Source organism: Salmo trutta, unplaced genomic scaffold (assembly GCF_901001165.1).
Source record: "Salmo trutta unplaced genomic scaffold, fSalTru1.1, whole genome shotgun sequence".
In the NCBI taxonomy this organism is placed as follows: domain Eukaryota; kingdom Metazoa; phylum Chordata; class Actinopteri; order Salmoniformes; family Salmonidae; genus Salmo; species Salmo trutta.
Genome location: NW_021822211.1, coordinates 759,319 through 786,930, shown reverse-complemented (window position 1 = coordinate 786,930; position 27,612 = coordinate 759,319). Strand labels below are relative to the sequence as shown.

At 51.1% G+C, this 27,612-nt stretch overlaps 3 protein-coding genes across 4 annotated transcripts in view; 1 reads left to right on the top strand and 2 right to left on the bottom strand.

The window, feature by feature from the left end:
• tmem245 (transmembrane protein 245) overlaps positions 1 to 17,019 on the bottom strand; it is a 48,332-nt gene extending 31,313 nt beyond the window's left edge. For both annotated transcript variants that reach the window (XM_029743145.1, XM_029743146.1), the window contains exons 1-5: positions 16,247 to 17,019; positions 14,921 to 15,038; positions 9,277 to 9,492; positions 8,769 to 8,981; positions 8,212 to 8,381 (exon numbers count right to left, since the gene is read on the bottom strand). In XM_029743145.1, the coding sequence (XP_029599005.1) occupies positions 8,212 to 8,381; positions 8,769 to 8,981; positions 9,277 to 9,492; positions 14,921 to 15,038; positions 16,247 to 16,852 (1,323 nt within the window). In that variant the 5' untranslated portion in view covers positions 16,853 to 17,019. The remainder of the gene's footprint in view (positions 1 to 8,211; positions 8,382 to 8,768; positions 8,982 to 9,276; positions 9,493 to 14,920; positions 15,039 to 16,246) is intronic.
• A 103-nt stretch (positions 17,020 to 17,122) lies between these two features.
• Positions 17,123 to 21,276, top strand: LOC115181001 (uncharacterized). Its single transcript, XM_029743110.1, has 3 exons — positions 17,123 to 17,203; positions 18,620 to 19,673; positions 21,247 to 21,276. The coding sequence occupies exons 2-3, from the start codon at positions 18,639 to 18,641 to the stop codon at positions 21,274 to 21,276; spliced, it is 1,065 nt and encodes a 354-aa protein (XP_029598970.1). The 5' UTR covers positions 17,123 to 17,203; positions 18,620 to 18,638.
• Positions 21,277 to 21,822: 546 nt separating this feature from the next.
• On the bottom strand, positions 21,823 to 27,287 carry frrs1l (ferric-chelate reductase 1-like). Its single transcript, XM_029743147.1, has 5 exons — positions 26,667 to 27,287; positions 26,036 to 26,120; positions 25,762 to 25,900; positions 22,678 to 22,924; positions 21,823 to 22,079 (listed from the first exon to the last, which is right to left on the bottom strand). Exons 1-5 carry the CDS (start codon positions 26,869 to 26,871, stop codon positions 21,907 to 21,909), a joined length of 849 nt encoding a protein of 282 aa, XP_029599007.1. The 5' UTR covers positions 26,872 to 27,287; the 3' UTR covers positions 21,823 to 21,906.
• Positions 27,288 to 27,612: the final 325 nt, after the last annotated feature.

Below are 27,612 nucleotides of genomic sequence, written 5' to 3'. Positions count from 1 at the left end.
GCAGGGTGGCTGTGTGTCTCAGGGAGGTTGGCAGGGTGGCAGGGTGTATCAGGGAGGTTGGCATGGTGGCTGTGTGTCTCAGGGAGGTTGGCAGGGTGGCTGTGTGTCTCAGGGAGGTTGGCAGGGTGGTTGTGTGTCTTATGGGGGTTGGCAGGGTGGCTGTGTGTCTCAGGGAGGTTGGCAGGGTGGCTGTGTGTCTCAGGGAGGTTGGCAGGGTGGCTGTGTGTCTTATGGGGGTTGGCAGGGTGGCTGTGTGTCTCAGGGAGGTTGGCAGGGTGGCTGTGTGTATCAGGGAGGTTGGCAGGGTTTCTGTGTGTCTCAGGGAGGTTGGCATGGTGGGTGTGTGTCTCAGGGAGGTTGGCAGGGTGGCTGTGTGTCTCAGGGAGGTTGGCATGGTGGCTGTGTGTCTCAGGGAGGTTGGCAGGGTGGCTGTGTGTCTCAGGGAGGTTTGCAGGGTGTTTCAGGGATGTTGGCAGGGTGGCTGTGTGTCTCAGGGAGGTTGGCAGGGTGGCTGTGTGTCTCAGGGAGGTTGGCAGGGTGGCAGGGTGTATCAGGGAGGTTGGCATGGTGGCTGTGTGTCTCAGGGAGGTTGGCATGGTGGCTGTGTGTCTTATGGGGGTTGGCAGGGTGGCTGTGTGTCTCAGGGAGGTTGGCATGGTGGCTTTGTGTCTCAGGGACGTTGGCAGGGTGGCTGTGTGTCTCAGGGAGGTTGGCAGGGTGGCAGGGTTTATCAGGGAGGTTGGCATGGTGGCTGTGTGTCTCAGGGAGGTTGGCATCGTGGCTGTGTGTCTTATGGGGGTTGGCAGGGTGGCTGTGTGTCTCAGGGAGGTTGGCAGGGTGGCTGTGTGTCTTATGGGGTTGGCAGGGTGGCTGTGTGTCTTAGGGAGGTTGGCAGGGTGGCTGTGTGTATCAGGGAGGTTGGCAGGGTGGTTGTGTGTCTTATGGGGGTTGGCAGGGTGGCTGTGTGTCTCAGGGAGGTTGACAGGGTGGCTGTGTGTCTCAGGGAGGTTGGCAGGGTGATTGTGTGTCTTATGGGGGTTGGCAGGGTGGCTGTGTGTCTCAGGGAGGTTGGCAGGGTGGCTGTGTGTATCAGGGAGGTTGGCAGGGTGGTTGTGTGTCTTATGGGGGTTGGCAGGGTGGCTGTGTGTCTCAGGGAGGTTGACAGGGTGGCTGTGTGTCTCAGGGAGGTTGGCATGGTGGCTGTGTGTCTTATGGGGGTTGGCAGGGTGGCTGTGTGTCTCAGGGAGGTTGGCAGGGTGGCTGTGTGTATCAGGGAGGTTGACAGGGTGGCTGTGTGTCTCAGGGAGGTTGGCAGGGTGGCAGGGTGTATCAGGGAGGTTGGCATGGTGGCTGTGTGTCTCAGGGAGGTTGGCATGGTGGCTGTGTGTCTTATGGGGGTTGGCAGGGTGGCTGTGTGTCTCAGGGAGGTTGACAGGGTGGCTGTGTGTATCAGGGAGGTTGGCAGGGTGGCTGTGTGTATCAGGGAGGTTGGCAGGGTGGCTGTGTGTCTCAGAGAGGTTGGCAGGGTGGCTGTGTGTCTTATGGGGGTTGGCAGGGTGGCTGTGTGTATCAGGGAGGTTGGCAGGGTGGCTGTGTGTCTCAGGGAGGTTGGCAGGGTGGCTGTGTGTCTCAGGGAGGTTGGCAGGGTGGTTGTGTGTCTTATGGGGTTCGGCAGGGTGGCTGTGTGTATCAGGGAGATTGGCAGGGTGGCTGTGTGTCTCAGGGAGGTTGGCAGGGTGGCTGTGTGTCTCAGGGAGGTTGGCAGGGTATATCAGGGAGGTTGGCATGGTGGCTGTGTGTCTCAGGGAGGTTGGCATGGTGGCTGTGTGTCTTATGGGGGTTGGCAGGGTGGCTGTGTGTCTCAGGGAGGTTGGCAGGGTGGCTGTGCGTCTCAGGGAGGTTGGCATGGTGGCTGTGTGTCTCAAGGAGGTTGACAGGGTGGCTGTGTGTATCAGGGAGGTTGGCAGGGTGGCTGTGTGTATCAGGGAGGTTGGCAGGGTGGCTGTGTGTATCAGAGGGTTGGCAGGGTGGCTGTGTGTCTCAGGGGGTTGGCAGGGTGGCTGTGTGTCTTATGGGGGTTGGCAGGGTGGTTGTGTGTCTTATGGGGGTTGGCAGGGTGGCTGTGTGTCTCAGGGAGGTTGGCAGGGTGGCTGTGTGTCTCAGGGAGGTTGGCAGGGTGGTTGTGTGTCTTATGGGGGTTGGCAGGGTGGCTGTGTGTCTCAGGGAGGTTGGCAGGGTGGCTGTGTGTCTCAGGGAGGTTGTCAGGGTGGCTGTGTGTCTTATGGGGGTTGGCAGGGTCGCTGTGTGTCTCAGGGAGGTTGGCAGGGTGGCTGTGTGTATCAGAGGGTTGGCAGGGTGGCTGTGTGTCTCAGGGGGTTGGCAGGGTGGCTGTGTGTCTTATGGGGGTTGGCAGGGTGGTTGTGTGTCTTATGGGGGTTGGCAGGGTGGCTGTGTGTCTCAGGGAGGTTGGCAGGGTGGCTGTGTGTCTCAGGGAGGTTGGCAGGGTGGTTGTGTGTCTTATGGGGGTTGGCAGGGTGGCTGTGTGTCTCAGGGAGGTTGGCAGGGTGGCTGTGTGTCTCAGGGAGGTTGTCAGGGTGGCTGTGTGTCTTATGGGGGTTGGCAGGGTCGCTGTGTGTCTCAGGGAGGTTGGCAGGGTGGCTGTGTGTATCAGGGAGGTTGGCAGGGTTTCTGTGTGTCTCAGGGAGGTTGGCATGGTGGGTGTGTGTCTCAGGGAGGTTGGCAGGGTGGCTGTGTGTCTCAGGGAGGTTGGCATGGTGGCTGTGCGTCTCAGGGAGGTTGGCAGGGTGGCTGTGTGTCTCAGGGAGGTTGGCAGGGTGTTTCAGGGATGTTGGCAGGGTGGCTGTGTGTATCAGGGAGGTTGGCAGGGTGGCTGTGTGTCTCAGGGAGGTTGGCAGGGTGGCAGGGTGTATCAGGGAGGTTGGCATGGTGGCTGTGTGTCTTATGGAGGTTGGCAGGGTGGCTGTGTGTCTCAGGGAGGTTGGCAGGGTGGCTGTGTGTCTCAGGGAGGTTGGCATGGTGGCTGTGTGTCTCAGGGATGTTGGCAGGGTGGCTGTGTGTCTCAGGGAGGTTGGCAGGGTGGCAGGGTGTATCAGGGAGGTTGGCATGGTGGCTGTGTGTCTCAGGGAGGTTGGCAGGGTGGCTGTGTGTCTCAGGGAGGTTGGCAGGGTGGTTGTGTGTCTTATGGCGGTTGGCAGGGTGGCTGTGTGTCTCAGGGAGGTTGGCAGGGTGGCTGTGTGTCTCAGGGAGGTTGGCAGGGTGGCTGTGTGTCTTATGGGGGTTGGCAGGGTGGCTGTGTGTCTCAGGGAGGTTGGCAGGGTGGCTGTGTGTATCAGGGAGGTTGGCAGGGTTTCTGTGTGTCTCAGGGAGGTTGGCATGGTGGATGTGTGTCTCAGGGAGGTTGGCAGGGTGGCTGTGTGTCTCAGGGAGGTTGGCATGGTGGCTGTGTGTCTCAGGGAGGTTGGCAGGGTGGCTGTGTGTCTCAGGGAGGTTGGCAGGGTGTTTCAGGGAGGTTGGCAGGGTGGCTGTGTGTATCAGGGAGGTTGGCAGGGTGGCTGTGTGTCTCAGGGAGGTTGGCAGGGTGGCTGTGTGTCTCAGGAAGGTTGGCAGGGTGGCAGGGTGTATCAGGGAGGTTGGCATGGTGGCTGTGTGTCTTATGGGGCTTGGCAGGGTGGCTGTGTGTCTCAGGGAGGTTGGCATGGTGGCTGTGTGTCTCAGGGACGTTGGCAGGGTGGCTGTGTGTCTCAGGGAGGTTGGCATGGTGGCTTTGTGTCTCAGGGACGTTGGCAGGGTGGCTGTGTGTCTCAGGGAGGTTGGCAGGGTGGCAGGGTGTATCAGGGAGGTTGGCATGGTGGCTGTGTGTCTCAGGGAGGTTGGCATCGTGGCTGTGTGTCTTATGGGGGTTGGCAGGGTGGCTGTGTGTCTCAGGGAGGTTGGCAGGGTGGCTGTGTGTATCAGGGAGGTTGGCAGGGTGGTTGTGTGTCTTATGGGGGTTGGCAGGGTGGCTGTGTGTCTCAGGGAGGTTGACAGGGTGGCTGTGTGTCTCAGGGAGGTTGGCAGGGTGGTTGTGTGTCTTATGGGGGTTGGCAGGGTGGCTGTGTGTCTCAGGGAGGTTGGCAGGGTGGCTGTGTGTCTCAGGGAGGTTGGCAGGGTGGCTGTGTGTCTTATGGGGGTTGGCAGGGTGGCTGTGTGTCTCAGGGAGGTTGGCAGGGTGGCTGTGTGTATCAGGGAGGTTGGCAGGGTGTCTGTGTGTCTCAGGGAGGTTGGCAGGGTGGCTGTGTGTCTTATGGGGGTTGGCAGGGTGGCTGTGTGTCTCAGGGAGGTTGGCAGGGTGGCTGTGTGTATCAGGGAGGTTGGCAGGGTGGTTGTGTGTCTTATGGGGGTTGGCAGGGTGGCTGTGTGTCTCAGGGAGGTTGACAGGGTGGCTGTGTGTCTCAGGGAGGTTGGCAGGGTGGTTGTGTGTCTTATGGGGGTTGGCAGGGTGGCTGTGTGTCTCAGGGAGGTTGGCAGGGTGGCTGTGTGTCTCAGGGAGGTTGGCAGGGTGGCTGTGTGTCTTATGGGGGTTGGCAGGGTGGCTGTGTGTCTCAGGGAGGTTGGCAGGGTGGCTGTGTGTATCAGGGAGGTTGGCAGGGTGTCTGTGTGTCTCAGGGAGGTTGGCATGGTGGGTGTGTGTCTCAGGGAGGTTGGCAGGGTGGCTGTGTGTCTCAGGGAGGTTGGCATGGTGGCTGTGTGTCTCAGGGAGGTTGGCAGGGTGGCTGTGTGTCTCAGGGAGGTTGGCAGGGTGTTTCAGGGAGGTTGGCAGGGTGGCTGTGTGTATCAGGGAGGTTGGCAGGGTGGCTGTGTGTCTCAGGGAGGTTGGCAGGGTGGCTGTGTGTCTCAGGGAGGTTGGCAGGGTGGCAGGGTGTATCAGGGAGGTTGGCATGGTGGCTGTGTGTCTTATGGGGGTTGGCAGGGTGGCTGTGTGTCTCAGGGAGGTTGGCAGGGTGGCAGGGTGTATCAGGGATGTTGGCAGGGTGGCTGTGTGTCTTATGGGGGTTGGCAGGGTGGCTGTGTGTCTCAGGGAGGTTGGCATGGTGGCTGTGTGTCTCAGGGAGGTTGGCATGGTGGCTGTGTGTCTTATGGGGGTTGGCAGGGTGGCTGTGTGTCTCAGGAAGGTTGGCAGGGTGGCTGTGTGTCTCAGGGAGGTTGGCAGGGTGGCTGTGTGTCTCAGGGAGGTTGGCAGGGTGGCTGTGTGTATCAGGGAGGTTGGCAGGGTGGCTGTGTGTCACAGGGAGGTTGGCAGGGTGGCTGTGTGTCTCAGGGAGGTTGGCAGGGTGGCTGTGTGTCACAGGGAGGTTGGCAGGGTGGCTGTGTGTCTCAGGGAGGTTGGCAGGGTGGCTGTGTGTCTCAGGGAGGTTGGCAGGGTGGCTGTGTGTCTCAGGGAGGGTGGCAGGGTGTATCAGGGAGGTTGGCAGGGTGGCTGTGTGTCTTATGGGGGTTGGCAGGGTGGCTGTGTGTCTCAGGGAGGTTGGCATGGTGGCTGTGTGTCTCAGGGAGGTTGGCATGGTGGCTGTGTGTCTTATGGGGGTTGGCAGGGTGGCTGTGTGTCTCAGGGAGGTTGGCAGGGTGGCTGTGTGTCTCAGGGAGGTTGGCAGGGTGGCTGTGTGTCTCAGGGAGGTTGGCAGGGTGGCTGTGTGTATCAGGGAGGTTGGCAGGGTGGCTGTGTGTCACAGGGAGGTTGGCAGGGTGGCTGTGTGTCTCAGGGAGGTTGGCAGGGTGGCTGTGTGTCACAGGGAGGTTGGCAGGGTGGCTGTGTGTATCAGGGAGGTTGGCAGGGTGGCTGTGTGTCACAGGGAGGTTGGCATGGTGGCTGTGTGTCTCAGGGAGGTTGGCCGGGTGGCTGTGTGTCTTATGGGGGTTGGCAGGGTGGCTGTGTGTCTCAGGGAGGTTGGCATGGTGGCTGTGTGTCTCAGGGAGGTTGGCAGGGTGGCTGTGTGTCTCAGGGAGGGTGGCAGGGTGGCTGTGTGTCTCAGGGAGGTTGGCAGGGTGGCTGTGTGTCTCAGGGAGGTTGGCAGGGTGGCTGTGTGTCTTATGGGGGTTGGCAGGGTGGCTGTGTGTCTCAGGGAGGTTGGCAGGGTGGCAGGGTGTATCAGGGATGTTGGCAGGGTGGCTGTGTGTCTTATGGGGGTTGGCAGGGTGGCTGTGTGTCTCAGGGAGGTTGGCATGGTGGCTGTGTGTCTCAGGGAGGTTGGCATGGTGGCTGTGTGTCTTATGGGGGTTGGCAGGGTGGCTGTGTGTCTCAGGGAGGTTGGCAGGGTGGCTGTGTGTCTCAGGGAGGTTGGCAGGGTGGCTGTGTGTCTCAGGGAGGTTGGCAGGGTGGCTGTGTGTATCAGGGAGGTTGGCAGGGTGGCTGTGTGTCACAGGGAGGTTGGCAGGGTGGCTGTGTGTCTCAGGGAGGTTGGCAGGGTGGCTGTGTGTCACAGGGAGGTTGGCAGGGTGGCTGTGTGTCTCAGGGAGGTTGGCAGGGTGGCTGTGTGTCTCAGGGAGGTTGGCAGGGTGGCTGTGTGTGTCAGGGAGGGTGGCAGGGTGTATCAGGGAGGTTGGCAGGGTGGCTGTGTGTCTTATGGGGGTTGGCAGGGTGGCTGTGTGTCTCAGGGAGGTTGGCATGGTGGCTGTGTGTCTCAGGGAGGTTGGCATGGTGGCTGTGTGTCTTATGGGGGTTGGCAGGGTGGCTGTGTGTCTCAGGGAGGTTGGCAGGGTGGCTGTGTGTCTCAGGGAGGTTGGCAGGGTGGCTGTGTGTCTCAGGGAGGTTGGCAGGATGGCTGTGTGTATCAGGGAGGTTGGCAGGGTGGCTGTGTGTCACAGGGAGGTTGGCAGGGTGGCTGTGTGTCTCAGGGAGGTTGGCAGGGTGGCTGTGTGTCACAGGGAGGTTGGCAGGGTGGCTGTGTGTATCAGGGAGGTTGGCAGGGTGGCTGTGTGTCACAGGGAGGTTGGCATGGTGGCTGTGTGTCTCAGGGAGGTTGGCCGGGTGGCTGTGTGTCTTATGGGGGTTGGCAGGGTGGCTGTGTGTCTCAGGGAGGTTGGCATGGTGGCTGTGTGTCTCAGGGAGGTTGGCAGGGTGGCTGTGTGTCTCAGGGAGGGTGGCAGGGTGGCTGTGTGTCTCAGGGAGGTTGGCAGGGTGGCTGTGTGTCTCAGGGAGGTTGGCAGGGTGGCTGTGTGTCTTATGGGGGTTGGCAGGGTGGCTGTGTGTCTCAGGGAGGTTGGCAGGGTGGCTGTGTGTCTCAGGGAGGTTGGCAGGGTGTCTGTGTGTCTCAGGGAGGTTGGCAGGGTGGCTGTGTGTATCAGGGAGGTTGGCAGGGTGTCTGTGTGTCACAGGGAGGTTGGCAGGGTGGCTGTGTGTCTCAGGGAGGTTGGCAGGGTGGCTGTGTGTATCAGGGAGGTTGGCAGGGTGGCTGTGTGTCTCAGGGAGGTTGGCAGGGTGGCTGTGTGTCACAGGGAGGTTGGCAGGGTGGCTGTGTGTCTCAGGGAGGTTGGCAGGGTGGCTGTGTGTCTTATGGGGGTTGGCAGGGTGGCTGTGTGTCTCAGGGAGGTTGGCATGGTGGCTGTGTGTCTCAGGGAGGTTGGCATGGTGGCTGTGTGTCTTATGGGGGTTGGCAGGGTGGCTGTGTGTCTCAGGGAGGTTGGCAGGGTGGCTGTGTGTCTCAGGGAGGTTGGCAGGGTGGCTGTGTGTCTCAGGGAGGTTGGCAGGGTGGCTGTGTGTCACAGGGAGGTTGGCAGGGTGGCTGTGTGTCTCAGGGAGGTTGGCAGGGTGGCTGTGTGTCTCAGGGAGGTTGGCAGGGTGGCTGTGTGTCTCAGGGAGGTTGGCAGGGTGGCTGTGTGTATCAGGGAGGTTGGCAGGGTGGCTGTGTGTCTCAGGGAGGTTGGCAGGGTGGCTGTGTGTCTCAGGGAGATTGGCAGGGTGGCTGTGTGTCTCAGGGAGGTTGGCAGGGTGGCTGTGTGTCTCAGGGAGGGTGGCAGGGTGGCTGTGTGTCTCAGGGAGGTTGGCAGGGTGGCTGTGTGTCTCAGGGAGGTTGGCAGGGTGGCTGTGTGTCTTATGGGGGTTGGCAGGGTGGCTGTGTGTCTCAGGGAGGTTGGCAGGGTGTCTGTGTGTCTCAGGGAGGTTGGCAGGGTGGCTGTGTGTATCAGGGAGGTTGGCCGGGGGGGGCGGGCCATTACCTTGGTGTCAACGCGTAGCAGGAACTGAACGAGTCCTTTGATTGGTCCAGGCATGATGGCATCCTGTCGCTCACGGCCAAACTTCTCCAGTCCTACCCACCATGACGACAGAGTCTTCTCAGCGAATTGCTTCAGACCAAAATGTACCACCAGCTTCTTCAACACCCACACTACAACACACACACACACACACACTGTTATGCATTTGTGTGTGTGTGTGTGTGTGTGTGTGTGTGTGTGTGTGTGTGTGTGTGTGTGTGTGTGTGTGTGTGTGTATGTGTGTGTGTGTGTGTGTGTGTGTGTGTGTGTGTGTGTGTGTGTGTGTGTGTGTGTGTGTGTGTGCGCGCGCCTGGGTCGGTGTGAGTGCTTGGGTCAGTGTGTGTGTCTGTCTGTGTAAGTCTCTGTGTGTAAGTGTGTGTGTGTGTCTGTCTGTGTAAGTCTCTGTGTGTAAGTGTGTGTGTGTGTCTGTCTGTGTAAGTCTCTGTGTGTAAGTGTGTGTGTGTGCCTGTCTGTGTAAGTCTCTGTGTGTAAGTGTGTGTGAGTGTTTGAGATATTACCAGCCACTGGGATAGGCAGTAGTTGTAGCATCCAGAGATTGAGCCAGACTTGGACCAGTACAAAAGCCCAGGCCAGCAGGACAAAGTAGATATCACTGGCTCTTTGGGACCCCTTCTTCTGGAAGAGACCCCCCAGCTCAGGACGGGCCTGAAGGGGGAACGGGAAGACAGAGGGGGGACCGGAAGGGCCAGGGCCCACAGAGTCCACCCCATCTACAGAGAGAGAGGAGGGGGAGATGAGGAAAGGAGGGGGTGAGGAGAGGAGAGATGAGAGGAGTTAAGCCGTTGTGACAGTCAAGACAATGAAGTATATTTGGATTGAAAACGTGATAGAAAGGGTGAGAAAGTGGTCATTAAATCAGTCCAAACCTTCAACATCTATTGAATTAATGTAGAATTAAGACTTAGAGCTTTTTGTAGCTGATGGTTAGTTACTGCGGTACAACGACTATGTGTGTGTGTGTGTGTGTGTGTGCGTGCGTGCGTGCGTGTGTGTGTGTTATCTGACCTGCGGAGACACTGCTGGTGCTGGTCTCTCTCTCGGGGCCCAGGTGGAGGTTACTACAGGAGATGGCCATGTAGATGGTGTTAGCAGCGAACGACAACACCTGTCCTGACAGCTCACCTGAGTTACCAGGGACAGGTGGTTTCTCTTGAGAGCCCACGATGAGGAGCGTGACCACGATTACAAACACAGGAACTCTCCACGAGCCAGTCAGAGACACTACAGAGAGAGGCGTGAGGGAGAGGGGGAGGTATATGGTGAGAGGGGAGTGTGGCAGTGTGATGATTAATGAACAGTAAACTCCTTTTGAAACTACATCAGAATGTACTACTACCCCCCCTGTAAATACCTCTGTCCTAGCAGTGCTTCAGCTCTCATCAGAATGTACTACTACCCCCCCTGTAAATACCTCTGTCCTAGCAGTGCTTCAGCTCTCATCAGAATGTACTACTTACCCCCCCTGTAAATACCTCTGTCCTAGCAGTGCTCAGCTCTCATCAGAATGTACTACTACCCCCTGTAAATACCTCTGTCCTAGCATGTGCTTCAGCTCTCATCAGAATGTACTACTACCCCCCCTGTAATACCTCTTGTCCTAGCAGTGCGTCAGCTCTCATCAGAATGTACTACTACCCCCCCTGGTAAATACCTCTGTCTAGCAGGTGCTTCAGCTCTCTCAGAATGTTACTACTACCACCCCCTGTAAATACCTCTGTCCTAGCAGTGCTTCAGCTCTCATCAGAATGTACTACTACCCCCCTGTTAACTACCTCTGTCCTAGCAGTGCTTCAGCTCTCATCAGAATGTACCTACTGACCCCCCAGGGGCTACCCCCCTGTAATACCTCTGTCCTAGCAGTGCTCAGCTCTCATCAGAATGTACTAACTACTACCCCCCTGTAAATACCTCTGTCCTAGCAGTGCTTCAGCTCTCATCAGAATGTACTACTACCCCCCCCTGTAAATACCTCTGTGCCTAGCATGCGTCAGCTCTCATCAGAATGTACTACTTCCCCCCCTGTAAATACCTCTGTCCCTAGCAGTGCTTCAGCCTCTCATCACGAATGTACTACTACCCACCCTGGATAATACCTCTGTCCTAGCAGTGCTTCAGCTCTCATCAGAATGTACTACTACCCCCCCTGTAAATACCTCTGTCCTAGCAGTGCTTCAGCTCTCATCAGAATGTACTACTACCCCCCTGTAAATACCTCTGTCCTGGCAGTGCTTCAGCTCTCATCAGAATCTACTACTACCCCCCTGTAAATACCTCTGTCCTAGCAGTGCTTCAGCTCTCATCAGAATGTACTACTACCCCCCCGTAAATACCTCTGTCCTAGCAGTGCTTCAGCTCTCATCAGATGTACTACTACCCCCCCTGTAAATACCTCTGGTCTAGCAGTGCTTCAGCTCTCATCAGAATGTACTACTACCCCCCTGTAAATACCTCTGTCCTAGCAGTGCTTCAGCTCTCATCAGAATGTACTGACTACCCCCACCGAAAACCTCTATCCTAGCAGTGCTTCAGCTCTCTGTCAGAATGTACTACTACCGTAGCCCCCCCTTGTGAAATACCGGGGTGCTGTGACACACACTGAGGCAGGTGCTTCAGCTCTCATCAGAAGTGTATACTACCCCCTGTAAATGCTGTGCGGTGCGGTGGTCTAGTCGTGTGTGGCTTCAGTGCGTGGGGTCTGTCTATCATGAATGTCTACCACCCCAGCTGTAATATACTCTGTCGCTAGCAGTGCTTCAGTCTCGATCAGAATGTAATACTACCGGCGCGGCGTTGAATAACGTCTGTCCGAGGACAGTGCTCAGCTCCTCAGAATTTCTAACTACCCCCCTGTAAATAACTCTGTCCAGCAGTGCTTCAGCTCTCATCAGAAGGTATACGACATCCCCCCTGTAAATACCTCTGTCCAAGCAGTGCTTCAGCTCTCATCAGAATGTACTACTACCCCCCCTGTAAATACCTCTGTCCTAGCAGTGCTTCAGCTCTCATCAGAATGTACTACTACCCCCCCTGTAAATACCTCTGTCCTAGCAGTGCTTCAGCTCTCATCAGAATGTACTACTACCCCCCCTGTAAATACCTCTGTCCTAGCAGTGCTTCAGCTCTCATCAGAATGTACTACTACCCCCCCTGTAAATATCTCTGTCCTAGCAGTGCTTCAGCTCTCATCAGAATGTACTACTACCACCCCTGTAAATACCTCTGTCCTAGCAGTGCTTCAGCTCTCATCAGAATGTACTACCCCCCTGTAAATACCTCTGTCCTGGCAGTGCTTCAGCTCTCATCAGAATGTACTACTACCCCCCTGTAAATTACTCTGTCCTAGCAGTGCTTCAGCTCTCATCAGAATGTACTACCCCCTGTAAATACCTCTGTCCTAGCAGTGCTTCAGCTCTCATCAGAATGTACTACTACCCCCCCCTGTAAATACCTCTGTCCTAGTAGTGCTTCAGCTCTCATCAGAATGTACTACTACCCCCCCTGTAAATACCTCTGTCCTAGCAGTGCTTCAGCTCTCATCAGAATGTACTACTACCCCCTGTAAATACCTCTGTCCTAGTAGTGGCTTCAGCTCTCATCAGAATGTACTACTACCCACCCCTGTAAATACCTCTGTCCTAGTAGTGCTCAGCTCTCATCAGAATGTACTACTACCCCCCCTGTAAATACCTCTGTCCTAGCAGTGCTTCAGCTCTCATCAGAATGTACTACTACCCCCCTGTAAATACCTCTGTCCTAGCAGTGCTTCAGCTCTCATCAGAATGTCTACTACCCCCCTGTAAATACCTCTGTCCTAGCAGTGCTTCAGCTCTCATCAGAATGTACTACTACCCCCCTGTAAATACCTCTGTCCTAGCAGTGCTTCAGCTCTCATCAGAATGTACTACTACCCCCCCTGTAAATACCTCTGTCCTAGTAGTGCTTCAGCTCTCATCAGAATGTACTACTACCCCCCTGTAAATACCTCTGTCCTAGCAGTGCTTCAGCTCTCATCAGAATGTACTACTACCCCCTGTAAATACCTCTGTCCTAGCAGTGCTTCAGCTCTCATCAGAATGTACTACTACCCCCTGTAAATACCTCTGTCCTAGCAGTGCTTCAGCTCTCATCAGAATGTACGACTACCCCCCCTGTAATTACCTCTGTCCTGGCAGTGCTTCAGCTCTCATCAGAATGTACTACTACCCCCCCTGTAAATACCTCTGTCCAAGCAGTGCTTCAGCTCTCATCAGAATGTACTACTACCCCCCCTGTAAATACCTCTGTCCTAGCAGTGCTTCAGCTCTCATCAGAATGTACTACTACCCCCCCTGTAAATATCTCTGTCCTAGCAGTGCTTCAGCTCTCATCAGAATGTACTACTACCACCCCTGTAAATACCTCTGTCCTAGCAGTGCTTCAGCTCTCATCAGAATGTACTACTACCCCCCTGTAAAATACCTCTGTCCTAGCAGTGCTTTCAGCTCTCATCAGAAATGTACTACTACCCGCCCCTGTAATACCTCTGTCCTAGCAGTGCTTCAGCTCTCATCAGAATGTACTACTACCCCCCTGTAAATACCTCTGTCCTAGCAGTGCTTCAGCTCTCATCAGAATGTACTACTACCCCCCCTGTAAATACCTCTGTCCTAGCAGTGCTTCAGCTCTCATCAGAATGTACTACTACCCCCCTGTAAATACCTCTGTCCTAGCAGTGCTTCAGCTCTCATCAGAATGTACTACTACCCCCCTGTAAATACCTCTGTCCTAGCAGTGCTTCAGCTCTCATCAGAATGTACTACTACCCCCCTGTAAATACCTCTGTCCTAGCAGTGCTTCAGCTCTCATCAGAATGTACTACTACCCCCCCCTGTAAATTACCTCTGTCTAGCAGTGCTTCAGCTCTCATCAGAATGTACTACTACCCCCCCTGTAAATACCTCTGTCCTGCAGTGCTTCAGCTCTCATCAGAATGTACTACTACCCCCCTGTAATACCTTCTGCCTAGCAGTGCTTCAGCTCTCATCAGAATGTACTACTACCCCCCCCTGTAAATACCTCTGTCCTAGCAGTGCTTCAGCTCTCATCAGAATGTACACACCTACTCCCCCCCTGTAAATACCTCTGTCCTAGCAGTGCTTCAGCTCTCATCAGAATGTACTACTACCCCCCCTCTGTAAATACCTCTGTCCTAGCAGTGCTTCAGCTCTCATCAGAATGTACTACTACCCCCCCTGTAAATACCTCTGTCCTAGCAGTGCTTCAGCTCTCATCAGAATGTACTACTACCCCCCTGTAAATACCTCTGTCCTAGCAGTGCTTCAGCTCTCATCAGAATGTACTACTACCCCCCTGTAAATACCTCTGTCCTAGCAGTGCTTCAGCTCTCATCAGAATGTACTACTACCCCCTGTAAATACCTCTGTCCTAGCAGTGCTTCAGCTCTCATCAGAATGTACTACTACCCCCCCTGTAAATACCTTGTCCTAGCAGTGCTTCAGCTCTCATCAGAATGTACTACTACCCCCCCTGTAATACCTTGTCCTAGCAGTGCTTAGCTCTCATCAGAATGTACTACTACCCCCCCTGTAAATACCTCTGTCCTAGCAGTGCTCAGCTCTCATCAGAATGTACTACTACCCCCCCTGTAAATACCTCTGTCCTAGCAGTGCTTCAGCTCTCATCAGAATGTACTACTACCCCCCCTGTAATACCTCTGTCCTAGCAGTGCTTCAGCTCTCATCAGAATGTACTACTACCCCCCCCTGTAAATACCTCTGTCCTAGCAGTGCTTCAGCTCTCATCAGAATGTACTACTACACCCCCTGTAAATACCTCTGTCCTAGCAGTGCTTCAGCTCTCATCAGAATGTACTACTACCCCCCCCTGTAAATACCTCTGTCCTAGCAGTGCTTCAGCTCTCATCAGAATGTACTACTACCCCCCCTGTAAATACCTCTGTCCTAGCAGTGCTTCAGCTCTCATCAGAATGTACTACTACCCCCCCTGTTAAATACCTCTGTCCTAGCAGTGCTTCAGCTCTCATCAGAATGTACTACTACCCCCCCTGTAAATACCTCTGTCCTAGCAGTGCTTCAGCTCTCATCAGAATGTGCTACTACCCCCCCTGTAAATACCTCTGTCCTAGCAGTGCTTCAGCTCTCATCAGAATGTACTACTACCCCCCCTGTAAATACCTCTGTCCTAGCAGTGCTTCAGCTCTCATCAGAATGTACTACTACCCCCCTGTAAATACCTCTGTCCTAGCAGTGCTTCAGCTCTCATCAGAATGTACTACTACCCCCCCTGTAAATACCTCTGTCCTAGCAGTGCTTCAGCTCTCATCAGAATGTACTACTACCCCCCCTGTAAATACCTCTGTCCTAGCAGTGCTTCAGCTCTCATCAGAATGTACTACTACCCCCCCTGTAAATACCTCTGTCCTAGCAGTGCTTCAGCTCTCATCAGAATGTACTACTACATAAATACCTACAAAGTTACCTCCACTCCCTCTCCCACTCCCCTGTCTGTATCCAGGTAGAAGAGTAGTATGGTCCAGACAGGTACAGGCATGGCTCTCACTCACATAGCTCCTCCTCTCTCTCCCTCCTCTCTCTCCCTCCTCTCTCTCCCTCTCTCCCCCTCTCCTCACCCAGGTAGAAGAGTAGTATGGTCCAGACAGGTACAGACATAGTTCTCAGGTATCTCTCTGTTCCGGGGCTCCATTTGCAGACTACAGCCAGCACATACCCCAACACCACTGTCATCACCTAGAGAGAGGAAGACAGGAAGATAGAAGATGGGGGAGGGGTAGAGCGAGAGAGAGAGAGAAGATGAGGGAGGGAGTAGAGAGAGGGAGGGGGCAGAGAGAGAGAAGATGATGGAGAGTAGAGAGAGACAGAGACGATGAGGGAGTAGAGAGAGAGACAGAGAGAGAGGGAGAGAAGATGAGGGAGGGAGTAGAGAGAGAGGGAGACAGAGAGAGAAAGAAGATGAGGGAGGGAGTAGAGGGAGGGAGAGAGAGGATGAGGGAGAGAGGGAGTTGAGAGAGACAGACGATGAGGGAGTAGAGAGAGAGAGACAGAAGATGAGGGAGGGAGGGAGTAGAGGGAGAGAGGGGGACAGAGAGAGAGAGAAGATGAGGGAGGGAGTAGAGGGAGAGAGGGGGACAGAGAGAGAGAGAAGATGAGGGAGGGAGTAGAGAGACAGGGGGGACAGAGAGAGAGAGAAGATTAGGGAGGGAGTAGAAAGAGAGAGACAGAGAGAATATGAGGGAGGGAATAGAGGGAGAGAGGGGGACAGAGTGAGAGAGAGATGAGGGAGGGAGTAGAGGGAGAGAGAGACAGAGAGAATATGAGGGAGGGAGTAGAGGGAGAGAGAGGGGGTCAGAGAGAGAGAAGATGAGGGAGGGAGTAGAGAGAGAGAGAGAGAGAGGGGGCAGAGAGAGAGGGAAGATGAGGGAGGGAGTAGAAGAGAGGGGGGGGCAGAGAGAGAGGGAAGATGAGGGAGGGAGTAGAGAGAGAGAGAGAGAGAGAGAGAGGGGGGCAGAGAGAGAGGGAAGATGAGGGAGGGAGTAGAAAGAGAGAGGGGGGGCAGAGAGAGAGGGAAGTTGAGGGAGGGAGTAGAAAGAGAGAAAAAGCAGAATGTACTTTTATAAGAGTTCTTTATCTATTTTATAAAGAGTTTAAGGAAATTCTTCATAGTTATGGACAGTAGCCTACTATCCACACACACACACGCACACGCACACACACACACACACACACACACACACACACACACACACACACACACAAAGCCAAGGCCTGTGAAAGGTCTCAGGAAATCTAAATGTAGTTAGCTGAGTACTTGATTCATGTAAGGGCTGCTGTCTTATCCCCTGCCCATCCATCCTGTTGTAGGCTACAGTATTGGAAAAGCCTTCTTATTGTTGTGGGGTCCTTCCTCCCTCAGCGTCAGTAGTGTCCCCGTCACTCACCCACACAGAGTGGAAGCAGTCCAGCGCGCTCCCGATGACGTCACACACGTGCCCGATGATCACCTGCATGCCAATGACGCTCCAGAACAGGTAAAAGAAGTAGATGAGTGGCGCGCCCGCCCCGATCACCAGCAGCACCGTGAGCCTCTCCAGCACCAGACCCGCCAGGAAATCCACCCCGTGGTTGAAACACCACACCGGGACCAGCAGCGTCCCCAGGAGTATCGGCGTCCCGGTGTCCTGCAGGCCGTTGAGCCAGGAGCGTCCCAACCGGGCTAGGGAGTGTTTGAATGGGTGGAGGAAGGTCCCGCAGAGAACGGCCCAGAGCAGTGGTCTCAGAAAGGCTTCCAGGATAAAGAAGACTAGCACAGCCGCTCCACAACAGATAGCCACGAAAATCATCGCTCCTGTGTTGTAGAAGGCCTGTTTGATGTTCTTGTCGAATTTGAGGGAGGAAGGCTGGCTGAGTAGCTGGCTCATCATGCCCACCGCTGGCTGGACGCTCTCGGAGAACGAGACGTAGTGAGGCCGGGCGGAACTAGGGGTTTCCGCGGGAGAGGAAGGAGCCGGCTCTGCCTCCGGCCCCGAGTCCTCCTCGTCTGCCATCTTCAATGAATCCGCTTCGGTCTGCGTCCTCCTGCGGATCCACCCACTACCACCACAGACGGAAGAAGGAGCGTTAGTTTCCAGTATGTTTGATACCGCTATCACACATGAGGAACAACACAACACTAGACGTACTGGTGACGTAACCGTCGCAAGGTATGATGGGTATTGTAGCTGGTGCCAGACAGAGCTGTGCCAGACAGAGCTGTGCTCGCTGCCTAGTTTGCTGCTAGTAGCCTACTCTTTGGAATGCCCAGTTGAACTACACACAGAAACTTGAATAAACAGACCTTTGTCAGAGGATCACCACGAATTGAGGATGTCCGTGCTGTCACCTAGGAAATAGGCAAAGTAATCACATATTTGCATAGCCTGTCATTACAATCTTTACAAAACAGCTAAAACTTGATTTTAAGTGCCCATATTAGAGTGTAATTACACTGTAACAAGTATTGTAGTTAACTGTGTCAACCAATAGTTACACTGTAATAACTACATGTAACGGGTAGTAATTGCGGTCTGTAATTACAAAGGTGTAACAATGAATCCTTGTTGCCACGCTTGCTACAAATGGGCAGGTTTCCACTAAATTCACCAATTTAGTGTTTTGTTTATTCTCAGCTGCATACAGTTACAACTGTCTCAAAGGTTGTGGTCCCTCGTGGATGCTCTGGGTGTCAAAGATATGATGCTCAATAGACTCTAATCACTTACTCATGAATGTGTACTGTTGAAAAAAGATCTCCACTCAACGTTATTGCTAGCACTTGCCACTAAAATAAAGTGTACCATCTGGGTTAATTTGATCATCCCAGATGGGGAAAAACACACTATTTGAAAGCAAAGTACATGTAATGTTTGTCTAAGTATAATGTAATTACTAGTTGTTACACGGGATTTATCTTGAGGGGTATTTAGTTGTAGTTAATGTGTACTTATACAGTACACTATACATCCTTACAACCTGGCCCTTATTTTAAAGCTTCTGGAAGTTTCACTTAATTTCTGTGAAATGAAGTGAAACTTCCAGAAGCTTGAGGGCCAGGTTGTCAGGATGTGTACTGTATAAGTACACATTAATTACAACTAAATACCCCTCAATATACACTTTATTTTAACTAGCTAAATCCTGTCTAACAACTAGTAATTACATTGTACTTAGGAAAACATTACATGTACTATGCTTTGAAGTAGTGTATTTTCCACATCTGTGATACCAGCCATATTAGATCCCAGTCAGTGAGGTTGACTTACTGACCTGTTCTTACCAGCTCAACCAGTTAACCCAGATGGAACACTTTATTTTGGGGGCAGGTGCTAGCAACACCACTGAGTGGAGATGTAGTTTGAACAGTACACATTCAAGGCTCAGTAATAAGAGCCTATTGAGCATCATCTCTCTGACACCCAGCGTATCCACAAGGGACCACAACCTTTGTGACAGTTGTAACTGTATGCAGCTGAGAAGAAGCGAAGCTCTAAATGGTGAATTTAGTGGAAACCTGCCCATTTGTAACAAGCATTAATTGTTGCACCTCTGTAATTGCATACCTCAATTACTCCTAGTTACATGTTGTTACACTGTAACTATGAGCTGTTACAGTTAACTACAATACCTGTTACACTGTAATTACACTGTAATAAGGATATTTTTAAAATGAAGTGTTACCCAGATATCTGTAGTCTATCCCTATCCTCTATTATCTGTAATTATTTTGAATGTGCTGCTTTTCCAAAAATATGTCAATGCCCATTATTTGTTCCCAGCCCAGAGCGGCCCACGCAGATGTTGTATGGTTTGTTCCCAGCCCAGAGCGGCCCACGCAGATGTTGTATGGTTTGTTCCCAGCCCAGAGCGGCCCACACAGATGTTGTATGGTTTGTTCCCAGCCCAGAGCGGCCCACACAGATGTTGTATGGTTTGTTCCCAGCCCAGAGCGGTCCACACAGATGTTGTATGGTTTGTTCCCAGCCCAGAGCGACCCACACAGATGTTGTATGGTTTGTTCCCAGCCCAGAGCGACCCACACAGATGTTGTATGGTTTGTTCCCAGCCCAGAGCGGCCCACACAGATGTTGTATGGTTTGTTCCCAGCCCAGAGCGGCCCACACAGATGTTGTATGGTTTGTTCCCAGCCCAGAGCGGCCCACACAGATGTTGTATGGTTTGTTCCCAGCCCAGAGCGACCCACACAGATGTTGTATGGTTTGTTCCCAGCCCAGAGCGACCCACACAGATGTTGTATGGTTTGTTCCCAGCCCAGAGCGGCCCACACAGATGTTGTATGGTTTGTTCCCAGCCCAGAGCGACCCACGCAGATGTTGTCTGGTTTGTTCCCAGCCCAGAGCGGCCCACGCAGATGTTGTATGGTTTGTTCCCAGCCCAGAGCGACCCACGCAGATGTTGTATGGTTTGTTCCCAGCCCAGAGCGACCCACGCAGATGTTGTATGGTTTGTTCCCAGCCCAGAGCGACCCACGCAGATGTTGTATGGTTTGTTCCCAGCCCAGAGCGACCCACGCAGATGTTGTATGGTTTGTTCCCAGCCCAGAGCGACCCACGCAGATGTTGTATGGTTTGTTCCCAGCCCAGAGCGACCCACACAGATGTTGTATGGTTTGTTCCCAGCCCAGAGCGACCCACGCAGATGTTGTATGGTTTGTTCCCAGCCCAGAGCGACCCACGCAGATGTTGTATGGTTTGTTCCCAGCCCAGAGCGACCCACGCAGATGTTGTATGGTTTGTTCCCAGCCCAGAGCGACCCACGCAGATGTTGTATGGTTTGTTCCCAGCCCAGAGCGGCCCACGCAGATGTTGTATGGTTTGTTCCCAGCCCAGAGCGGCCCACGCAGATGTTGTATGGTTTGTTCCCAGCCCAGAGCGCCCCACGCAGATGTTGTATGGTTTGTTCCCAGCCCAGAGCGACCCACGCAGATGTTGTATGGTTTGTTCCCAGCCCAGAGCGACCCACGCAGATGTTGTATGGTTTGTTCCCAGCCCAGAGCGACCCACACAGATGTTGTATGGTTTGTTCCCAGCCCAGAGCGACCCACGCAGATGTTGTATGGTTTGTTCCCAGCCCAGAGCGACCCACGCAGATGTTGTATGGTTTGTTCCCAGCCCAGAGCGACCCACGCAGATGTTGTATGGTTTGTTCCCAGCCCAGAGCGACCCACACAGATGTTGTATGGTTTGTTCCCAGCCCAGAGCGACCCACACAGATGTTGTATGGTTTGTTCCCAGCCCAGAGCGACCCACACAGATGTTGTATGGTTTGTTCCCAGCCCAGAGCGGCCCACACAGATGTTGTATGGTTTGTTCCCAGCCCAGAGCGACCCACACAGATGTTGTATGGTTTGTTCCCAGCCCAGAGCGGCCCACGCAGATGTTGTATGGTTTGTTCCCAGCCCAGAGCGACCCACACAGATGTTGTATGGTTTGTTACCAGCCCAGAACGACCCACACAGATGTTGTATGGTTGTGTGATTCATTGTAAATTCATTAGATTGCAGATGAAATGTATGTTGCCTGAGGGGCCCATGATGCAGCTGACAGAGCCATCACATGGCCCACAGGGATGAAAACAACATGTTGGTGTGTATTTATTACTGAACACAGCTTTATTGATAACAAAAACACTTGCATGTTAGACACTAGACACTGTTTCAGTGAGGAAGCATTTCCATGGAACACAACGGTTCAGTGAACGGTACAAATACAACTGGACTCTGTGCCATAGATTCCTTCAGCTTTAGGCCATATGCTGCAGGGCCAAGGCAAGCTGTCAGACAGAGCCCCCGTCCCTGGCTGTCATCATGTCCACTACAGCCTCAGTGCTGATGGGTGTGTTATTGCATATCTACAAAGGAATCATGCACCATCAATCATACAGTCAGCTGCCCTATCGTCAGCAAACAGTTATCACACACACACACACACACACACACAGGCAAATGAAACATGACCTAGCATGTGGTGAAATAAAGCAGTCCTAAGAAAATGGACCCTCTCACACATAGAGAGAAAAGAGAACCCTGTCTTAATCATCAGCATGTAAAATGGCATTGTGGAAAACAGTATAGAGTTCAGTGTTACACAGTGAGACTGGGGCTGAAACAAACAAACAAAACATCTGTTCAACCACCTAGTCTTAGTTTCTGTATACAAATACTATAATACTACTACTAATAATACTGTATTTCCCCTGTGGAGAATGAGTGTTGTGTAAAGCATGGCTGCATACAGAAGCAGTATGTTTCAGCAGGATAATAAACTATGAGCTGTCTGCTTTTCTTTGGCTCACATTAATCTGGATGGTTCTCTCTAAGTGAAGTCTCTCTCCAGTCTCAGTAGTCTGTCCCAGTGTGTAATGTCTCCTTGTATCGTGTCTGTAGGTTCTTCACATATTCAGGGTCCAGTTGTGATTCGCCACATGCGTTGGAATAATACTTGTTGTCAGGAGTGTAATACCTTACTGTCGTAAACATAAATACACTAAATGAAATACCTTACTAAAACTAAAGGTTATGCTACTGTTCTCTAGAAACACATACAGTATTTCAGATATTCTGACTAATGGCTTAGTGTATGTTGTTATGGTAGCACAATACAATTTTCAGAATGATTTGCAAGCTTCCTGATGAGTCCTCAATGTAAATTATATATAGTATCCTACTGTATATATTTATTAATATATATTTATTGTGTAATTCTGTGTAAAGAGCACCCTGCATTGAGGGTGTGGCAGACAGAAATACAATGTGAACTCTGTCTTATTGCTGTCTCTTTCCTCTTCTCTCCACTTCTCTCCTCGTCTCCTCTCATCTCTCCACTTCTCTCCTCGTCTCCTCTCTCCTCGTCTCCTCTCGTCTCTACTCGTCTCTTCTCTCCTCTTCTGTTCTCTTCTGCCATCTCGTCTCCTCTCGTCTCCTCTCTTCTCTCCTCTCTCTGGGTTAATTGGTCTTCTCTTCTCTCTTTTGTCTCCTCTCGCATCTTCTCTCCTCTTGTCTTCTCTTATCTCGTCTCCTCTCTCGTCTCATCTCCTCTCCTCTCTCTCAGGGGGTGCCCATCAGCAGATAGAAGGTGAGGGCTACTATGAGCAGCAGACAGAAGGGTGAGGAGAACGTCTGGTAGGCTGTAGACGGCATGAAGATGTCCTCATATTTATAGATGCTGATCATGTGATCGGAGACTGGCGGAGCATCGTTGTCATGACGTGTGATGGAACCTGGAGGAGAGGAGGAAAGAGAAGAGTGGGGGAGGAGAGTAAGAGAAAAAGGGTAGGGAAATAATTTACATGTAATGTGCATTCGGAAAGAGCACAGATTTGGGAACTCAATCGAACATCTCTGGAGAGACCTGAAAATAACTGTGCAGCAACGCTCCCCATACAACCTGACAGAGCTTGAGAGGATCTGCAGAGATGAATGGGAGAAACTCCCCAAATACAGGTGTGCTAAGCTTGTAGCGTCATACCCAAGAAGCCTCGAGGCTGTAATCGCTGCCAAAGGTGCTTCAACAAAGTACTGAGTAAAGGGTCTGAATACTTATGTAAATGCGATATTTCCAGTTTCTTATTTTGAATACATTTGCAAAAATGTCTAAAAACCTGTTTTCGCTTTGTCATTATGGAGTATTGTGTGTAGATTGAGGAGGGAAAAAAACATAATTTAATACATTTTAGAATAAGGCTGTTACGTAACAAAATGTGGAAAAAGTCAAGGGGTCTGAATACTTTCCGAATGGACTGTACATACTAATAAACACACACATCCACTCTCTGCACACACACAATACCACACACACACACACAGTCCTTGACTGACCTTGTATAGCAGGCCCCCAGGCCAACAGGTAGAACCAGGAGAGATGCAGATCCACCAGTGTCTCCTCTCTAGGGACGTAGAGCGGCCGTTTGAAGCGGCAGGTCACACGGTTGTTGTCAAACACGCCCTCTTCGTCCCTGGCAGGATTCCTCTTGATCTCCTTGGCCCACTGGCCCACGTTGTAGAAGTGATGGATACGAACACGCCCATTATCGTCATGGACACAGCCCATCACGTCATCTCCTCCCTGAGAGGGGTAGGGGTGAGGAGAACCAATCAGCATGAAGGATAGGTTGACCAATCAGCCTTGTTTTTGTGATGTGCCTTTCGTGGCAGACTTCATGTGTACCAGATGTAGTAAAAGCCTGAGCTGACTCTGACCCAAAATGTCTGTAGAGGTGCTGTCGACTAACCAAGAGTAGGCTGTATCAAAACAAAGAAAGTCCCACACTCTATACAGCGCATTCGTAAAGTATTCAGACCCCTTGACTTTTTCCATATTTTGTTACGTTACAGCCTTATTCTAAAATTGATTAAATAAAAAATGTCCTTCATCAATCTACACACAATACCCCATAAGGACAAAGTGAAAACAAGCTTTTAGATTTCTTTTGCAAAATTATTAAAAATAAAAAACAGAAATACCTTATTTACATAAGTATTCAGACCCTTTGCTATGAGACTCGAAATGGAGCTCAGGTGCATCCTGTTTCCATTGATCATCCTTGAGATGTTTCTACAACTTGATTGGAGTCCACCTGTGGTAAATTCAATTGATTGGACATGATTTGGAAAGGCACACACCTGTCTATATAAGGTCCCACAGTTGACAGTGCATGTTAGAGCAAAAACAAAGCCACGAGGTCGACGGAATTGTCCGTATAGCTCAGAGACACGATTGTGTCAAGGCACAGATCTGGGGAAGGGTACCAAAACATTTCTGCAGCATTGAAGGTCCCCCAAAACACAGTGGCCTCCATCATTCTTAAATGGAAGAAGTTTGGAACCACCAAGACTCTTCCTAGACCTGGCTGCCTGGCCAAATTGAGCAATTGGGGGAGAAGAGCCTTGGTCAGGGAGGTGACCAAGAACCCCATGGTCACTCTGACAGAGCTCCGGAGTTCCTCCAGAGTTCCTCTGTGCAGCACTCCACCAATCAGGCCTTTCTGGTAGAGTGGCCAGACGGAGCCACTCCTCAGTAAAAGGCACATGACAGCCCACTTGGAGTTTGCCAAATGGCACCTAAAGGACTCTCAGACCATGAGAAACAAGATTCTCTGGTCTGATAAAACCAATGTTGAACTCTTTGGCCTGAATGCTAAGCGTCATGTCTGGAGGAAACCTGGCACCATCCCTACAGTGAAGCATGGTGATGACAGCATCATGCAGTGGGGATGTTTTTCAGCTGCAGGGACTGGGAGACTAGTCAGGATCAAGGGAAAGATGAACGGAGCAAAGAGATCCTTGAAAAGCAAAGAAATCCTTGAAAACCTGCTCCAGAGCGCTCAGGACCTCAGACTGCGGTGAAGGTTCACCTTCAAACAGGACAACGATCCTAAGCACATAGACAAGACAACACAGGAGTGGCTTCGGGACTCTGAATGTCCTTGAGTGGCCCAGCCAGAGCCCGGACTTCAACCCGATCGAACATCTCTGGAGAGACCTGAAAATAGCTGTGCTGCGACGCTCCCCATCCAACCTGACAGAACTTGAGAGGATTTGCAGAGATGAATGGGAGAAACTCCCCAAATACAGGTGTGCCAAGTTTGTAGAGTCACACCCAAGAAGACTCGAGGCTGTAATTGCTGCCAAAGGTGCTTCAACAAAGTACTGAGTAAAGGGTCTGAATACTTATGTAAATGTTATATTTCAGTTTATTTTATTTTATAAATATGCAACAACAACAAAAAAATGTGCTTTGTCATTACGGGGTATTGTGTGTAGATTGATGAAGGAAAAAATGATTTAATCAATTTTTGAATAAGGCTGTAATGTAATAATGTCACGGTGTGATTTGGGTGGGCATTCTATTTTTTATATTTCTTTGTTTGCTGGGTATGGTTCCCAATCAGAGGCAGCTGTCTATCGTTGTCTCTGATTGGGGATCATACTTAGGCAGCCTTTTTCCCACCTTAGTTTGTGGGATCTTGATTTTGTATAGCTGCTGTATAGCCTGCAGAACTTTACGTTCGTTTTTTTGTATTTTGTTGTTTTGTCGGTGTTCATTTTAAATAAAGGTAAAATGTTTGCCTACCACGCTGCACCTTGGTTCAATCCTTCCAACAACGAACGTAACAAATAAAATGTGGAAAAAGTCAAGGGGTCTGAATACTTTCTGAATGCACTGTATATGCTCCCAACAATTGAATCGTTAAACCTAATAACATAATAACCTAATAACATAATAACATAATAACATAATACCCTAATAACTTAATAACCTAATAACATAATAATCTAATAACATATTAACATAATAACATAATAACATAATAACCTAATAACATAATAACCTAATAACCAAATAACATAATAACCTAATTACATAATAACCTAATAACATAATACCCTAATAACCTAATAACTTAATAACATAATAACATAATAATCTAATAACATATTAACATAATAACATAATACCCTAATAACATAATAACCTAATAACATAATAACCAAATAACATAATAACCTAATAACCTAATTACATAATAACCTAATAACATAATACCCTAATAACATAATAACCTAATAACATAATAATCTAATAACATATTAACATAATAACGTAATAGCCTAATAACATAATACCATAATAACATAATAACCTAATAACTTAATAACCTAATAACATAATAATCTAATAACATAATAACATAATAATCTAATAACATATTAACATAATAACCTAATAACGTAATAGCCTAATAACATAATAACATAATAACATCATTGCAGAAATGTTGGTTATTAGGTTTACCCACTCAATTGTTGGAAGCAAATTGAGTGTAAGAACAAATCTCACGCATGCTCATACACACACACACACACACCTATGCCAGCACACACACAGATAGGGTCCCTTACCATCTTCTTGTCTGAGGAGAAGCCTACAGCCACCCAGCCGTCAGTGTCAGCACTCATCTCATACTCCACGTCTGTCCCGATCCGCCGGTAACTCATGAAATAGTCACACGTCTCTGCATCACACCCCGGCTTCCCATACCTACACACACACACACACACACACACACCATTAAGAAATGTAACCTCTTCAGAGTGATGTGCTCCCACATCTGCCAGAGTGGGACCACAGTACACAGAGAAACCCCTGGACACACACACACACACACACACTGACCTTATGCAGCCCTTGGTGACTCCACAGTCTACGACTTTGATCCTGGCGAAGGGATCCACAGGAGGGGCGGTGGGGAAGGGGTAGCCTGGAGAACACACACCACATAAGAAATGTTTAGGCTACTGACCTGCCTCTAGTCATCTTCTACAAGTTGTACCAGATGTCATTTGGTGGGTTTCAGCCTAATGTGCATTCAGGGAAGCACAACTGCTCCTTCACGTTTCATAACAACATTGGGATAGTTTGAAATATGTTATTTTAGTTCATTTATTAAAATCTAATAATATACAACATTTAATATGCTCGCCCAATGCTCGCCCATCTCCAGGCCGCCCAGTGAGAGCCAGAGCGGGGAGCTGCGGGTAGCTGGCGGTAGCTGGCCAGGGTCCTGATCTATGCATGAGTGGACTCGGGTAGAAGTAAGACACTGTACGCTCTGTCTGTCAACCTGCGCATCATCACATAAATAGCCAATTAACCACGAATTACGTATCAACCACAGATATGTAGATGCGCCCTCTGATTTCCATCAAGAAAAGGCCTACACATAAACACTGCCTTGATGACCATGAAGGCCACAGTAAGCTAAATTCCTCGTTCAGAAATGGTCTATCCTGTATCCCTTTCTCACCATCATCCGATAGATGTCTAGACTCCAGGAACTCCGAGGCGAACGTACTGTATGAGTCCTTATGGGGCTCCTTGTGGCCCGGCTCTCCGTGGTCTCCGTGGCTCGCCCGCAGTGCGCCTTCATCCGTGGGGCTCGGCGCTACCCCCCGCCAACTGCCCTGGACCAGGAGCACCGCCAGCTGCAGCAGGCTGCGCAGGAAAATCATGGCCAAAAAGGGAGTATAAAAACGGTCTAAAGGAGACAGAACTGAGACGGAATCAACATTGTTGGTTGTATTTCAGCATTTCTTTACGGAGCCTAATCACTGGACATCAATCGCATCACTACGGAATATTTTCAACGCGGTTATTTAGTGTGTCGTAGGCTATTTCCCGTAGTGTGAATGGGCGCGAGAGGAGCGGGATCCAGTGCGGTCAAACGAATGAGCCTCGGTTAAACCAATCTGGAATTAGCGGGATTTGTAACTGAACCGATCTGTTTTGCCAATTCACCTACATCTTGTGGGAAACGGAGACGTCCATAATAATCCAAGTGATTGGATTTAATGTTAAAATAATGTAATAATATCCCAGTTTAGGGATGAATGTGTCTGTTGTTGGTTTCGCCCGTCTCCTCTCCTCTCCTCTCTCCTAATGGCCCATTACGTCCATGATAGAGCCAATCACTGCAGCGTCCAATAGGAAACCTCCATGTACACTCAGCATTATCAATCTATCGTTTAAATCCCATTCAGCACTGTTTATGTAAACACAGATGCCAATTGAATAACAATATGGGTTAATGTATGGGATTTATACATTTATTATGCTGAAATGTCTGCTATGGTAGGTTGGTTTCTTATTCCTTTCTGTGATGTGAAAATATTCTAGAATCTACATTTTATTGTTGACAGCATTGATAACTCCCAAGGACTAAGGCCAAACTGCTGAAAAAAAGCAGGATACAC

Excerpts from the sequence above, each read along its gene's own strand:
- LOC115181001 (XM_029743110.1), top strand. The coding sequence starts at position 18,639 with ATGTTGTATGGTTTGTTCCCAGCCCAGAGCGGCCCACGCAGATGTTGT. Across the intron at positions 19,674-21,246 it reads GCCCACGCAGATGTTGTATG|GTTCTTCACATATTCAGGGT; the intron begins GTTTGTTCCCAG and ends TCGTGTCTGTAG.
- frrs1l (XM_029743147.1), bottom strand. The coding sequence starts at position 26,871 with ATGATTTTCCTGCGCAGCCTGCTGCAGCTGGCGGTGCTCCTGGTCCAG. Across the intron at positions 26,121-26,666 it reads TAGACATCTATCGGATGATG|GCTACCCCTTCCCCACCGCC; the intron begins GTGAGAAAGGGA and ends TGTGTTCTCCAG. Across the intron at positions 22,080-22,677 it reads CTGGGGGCCTGCTATACAAG|GTTCCATCACACGTCATGAC; the intron begins GTCAGTCAAGGA and ends CCTCTCCTCCAG.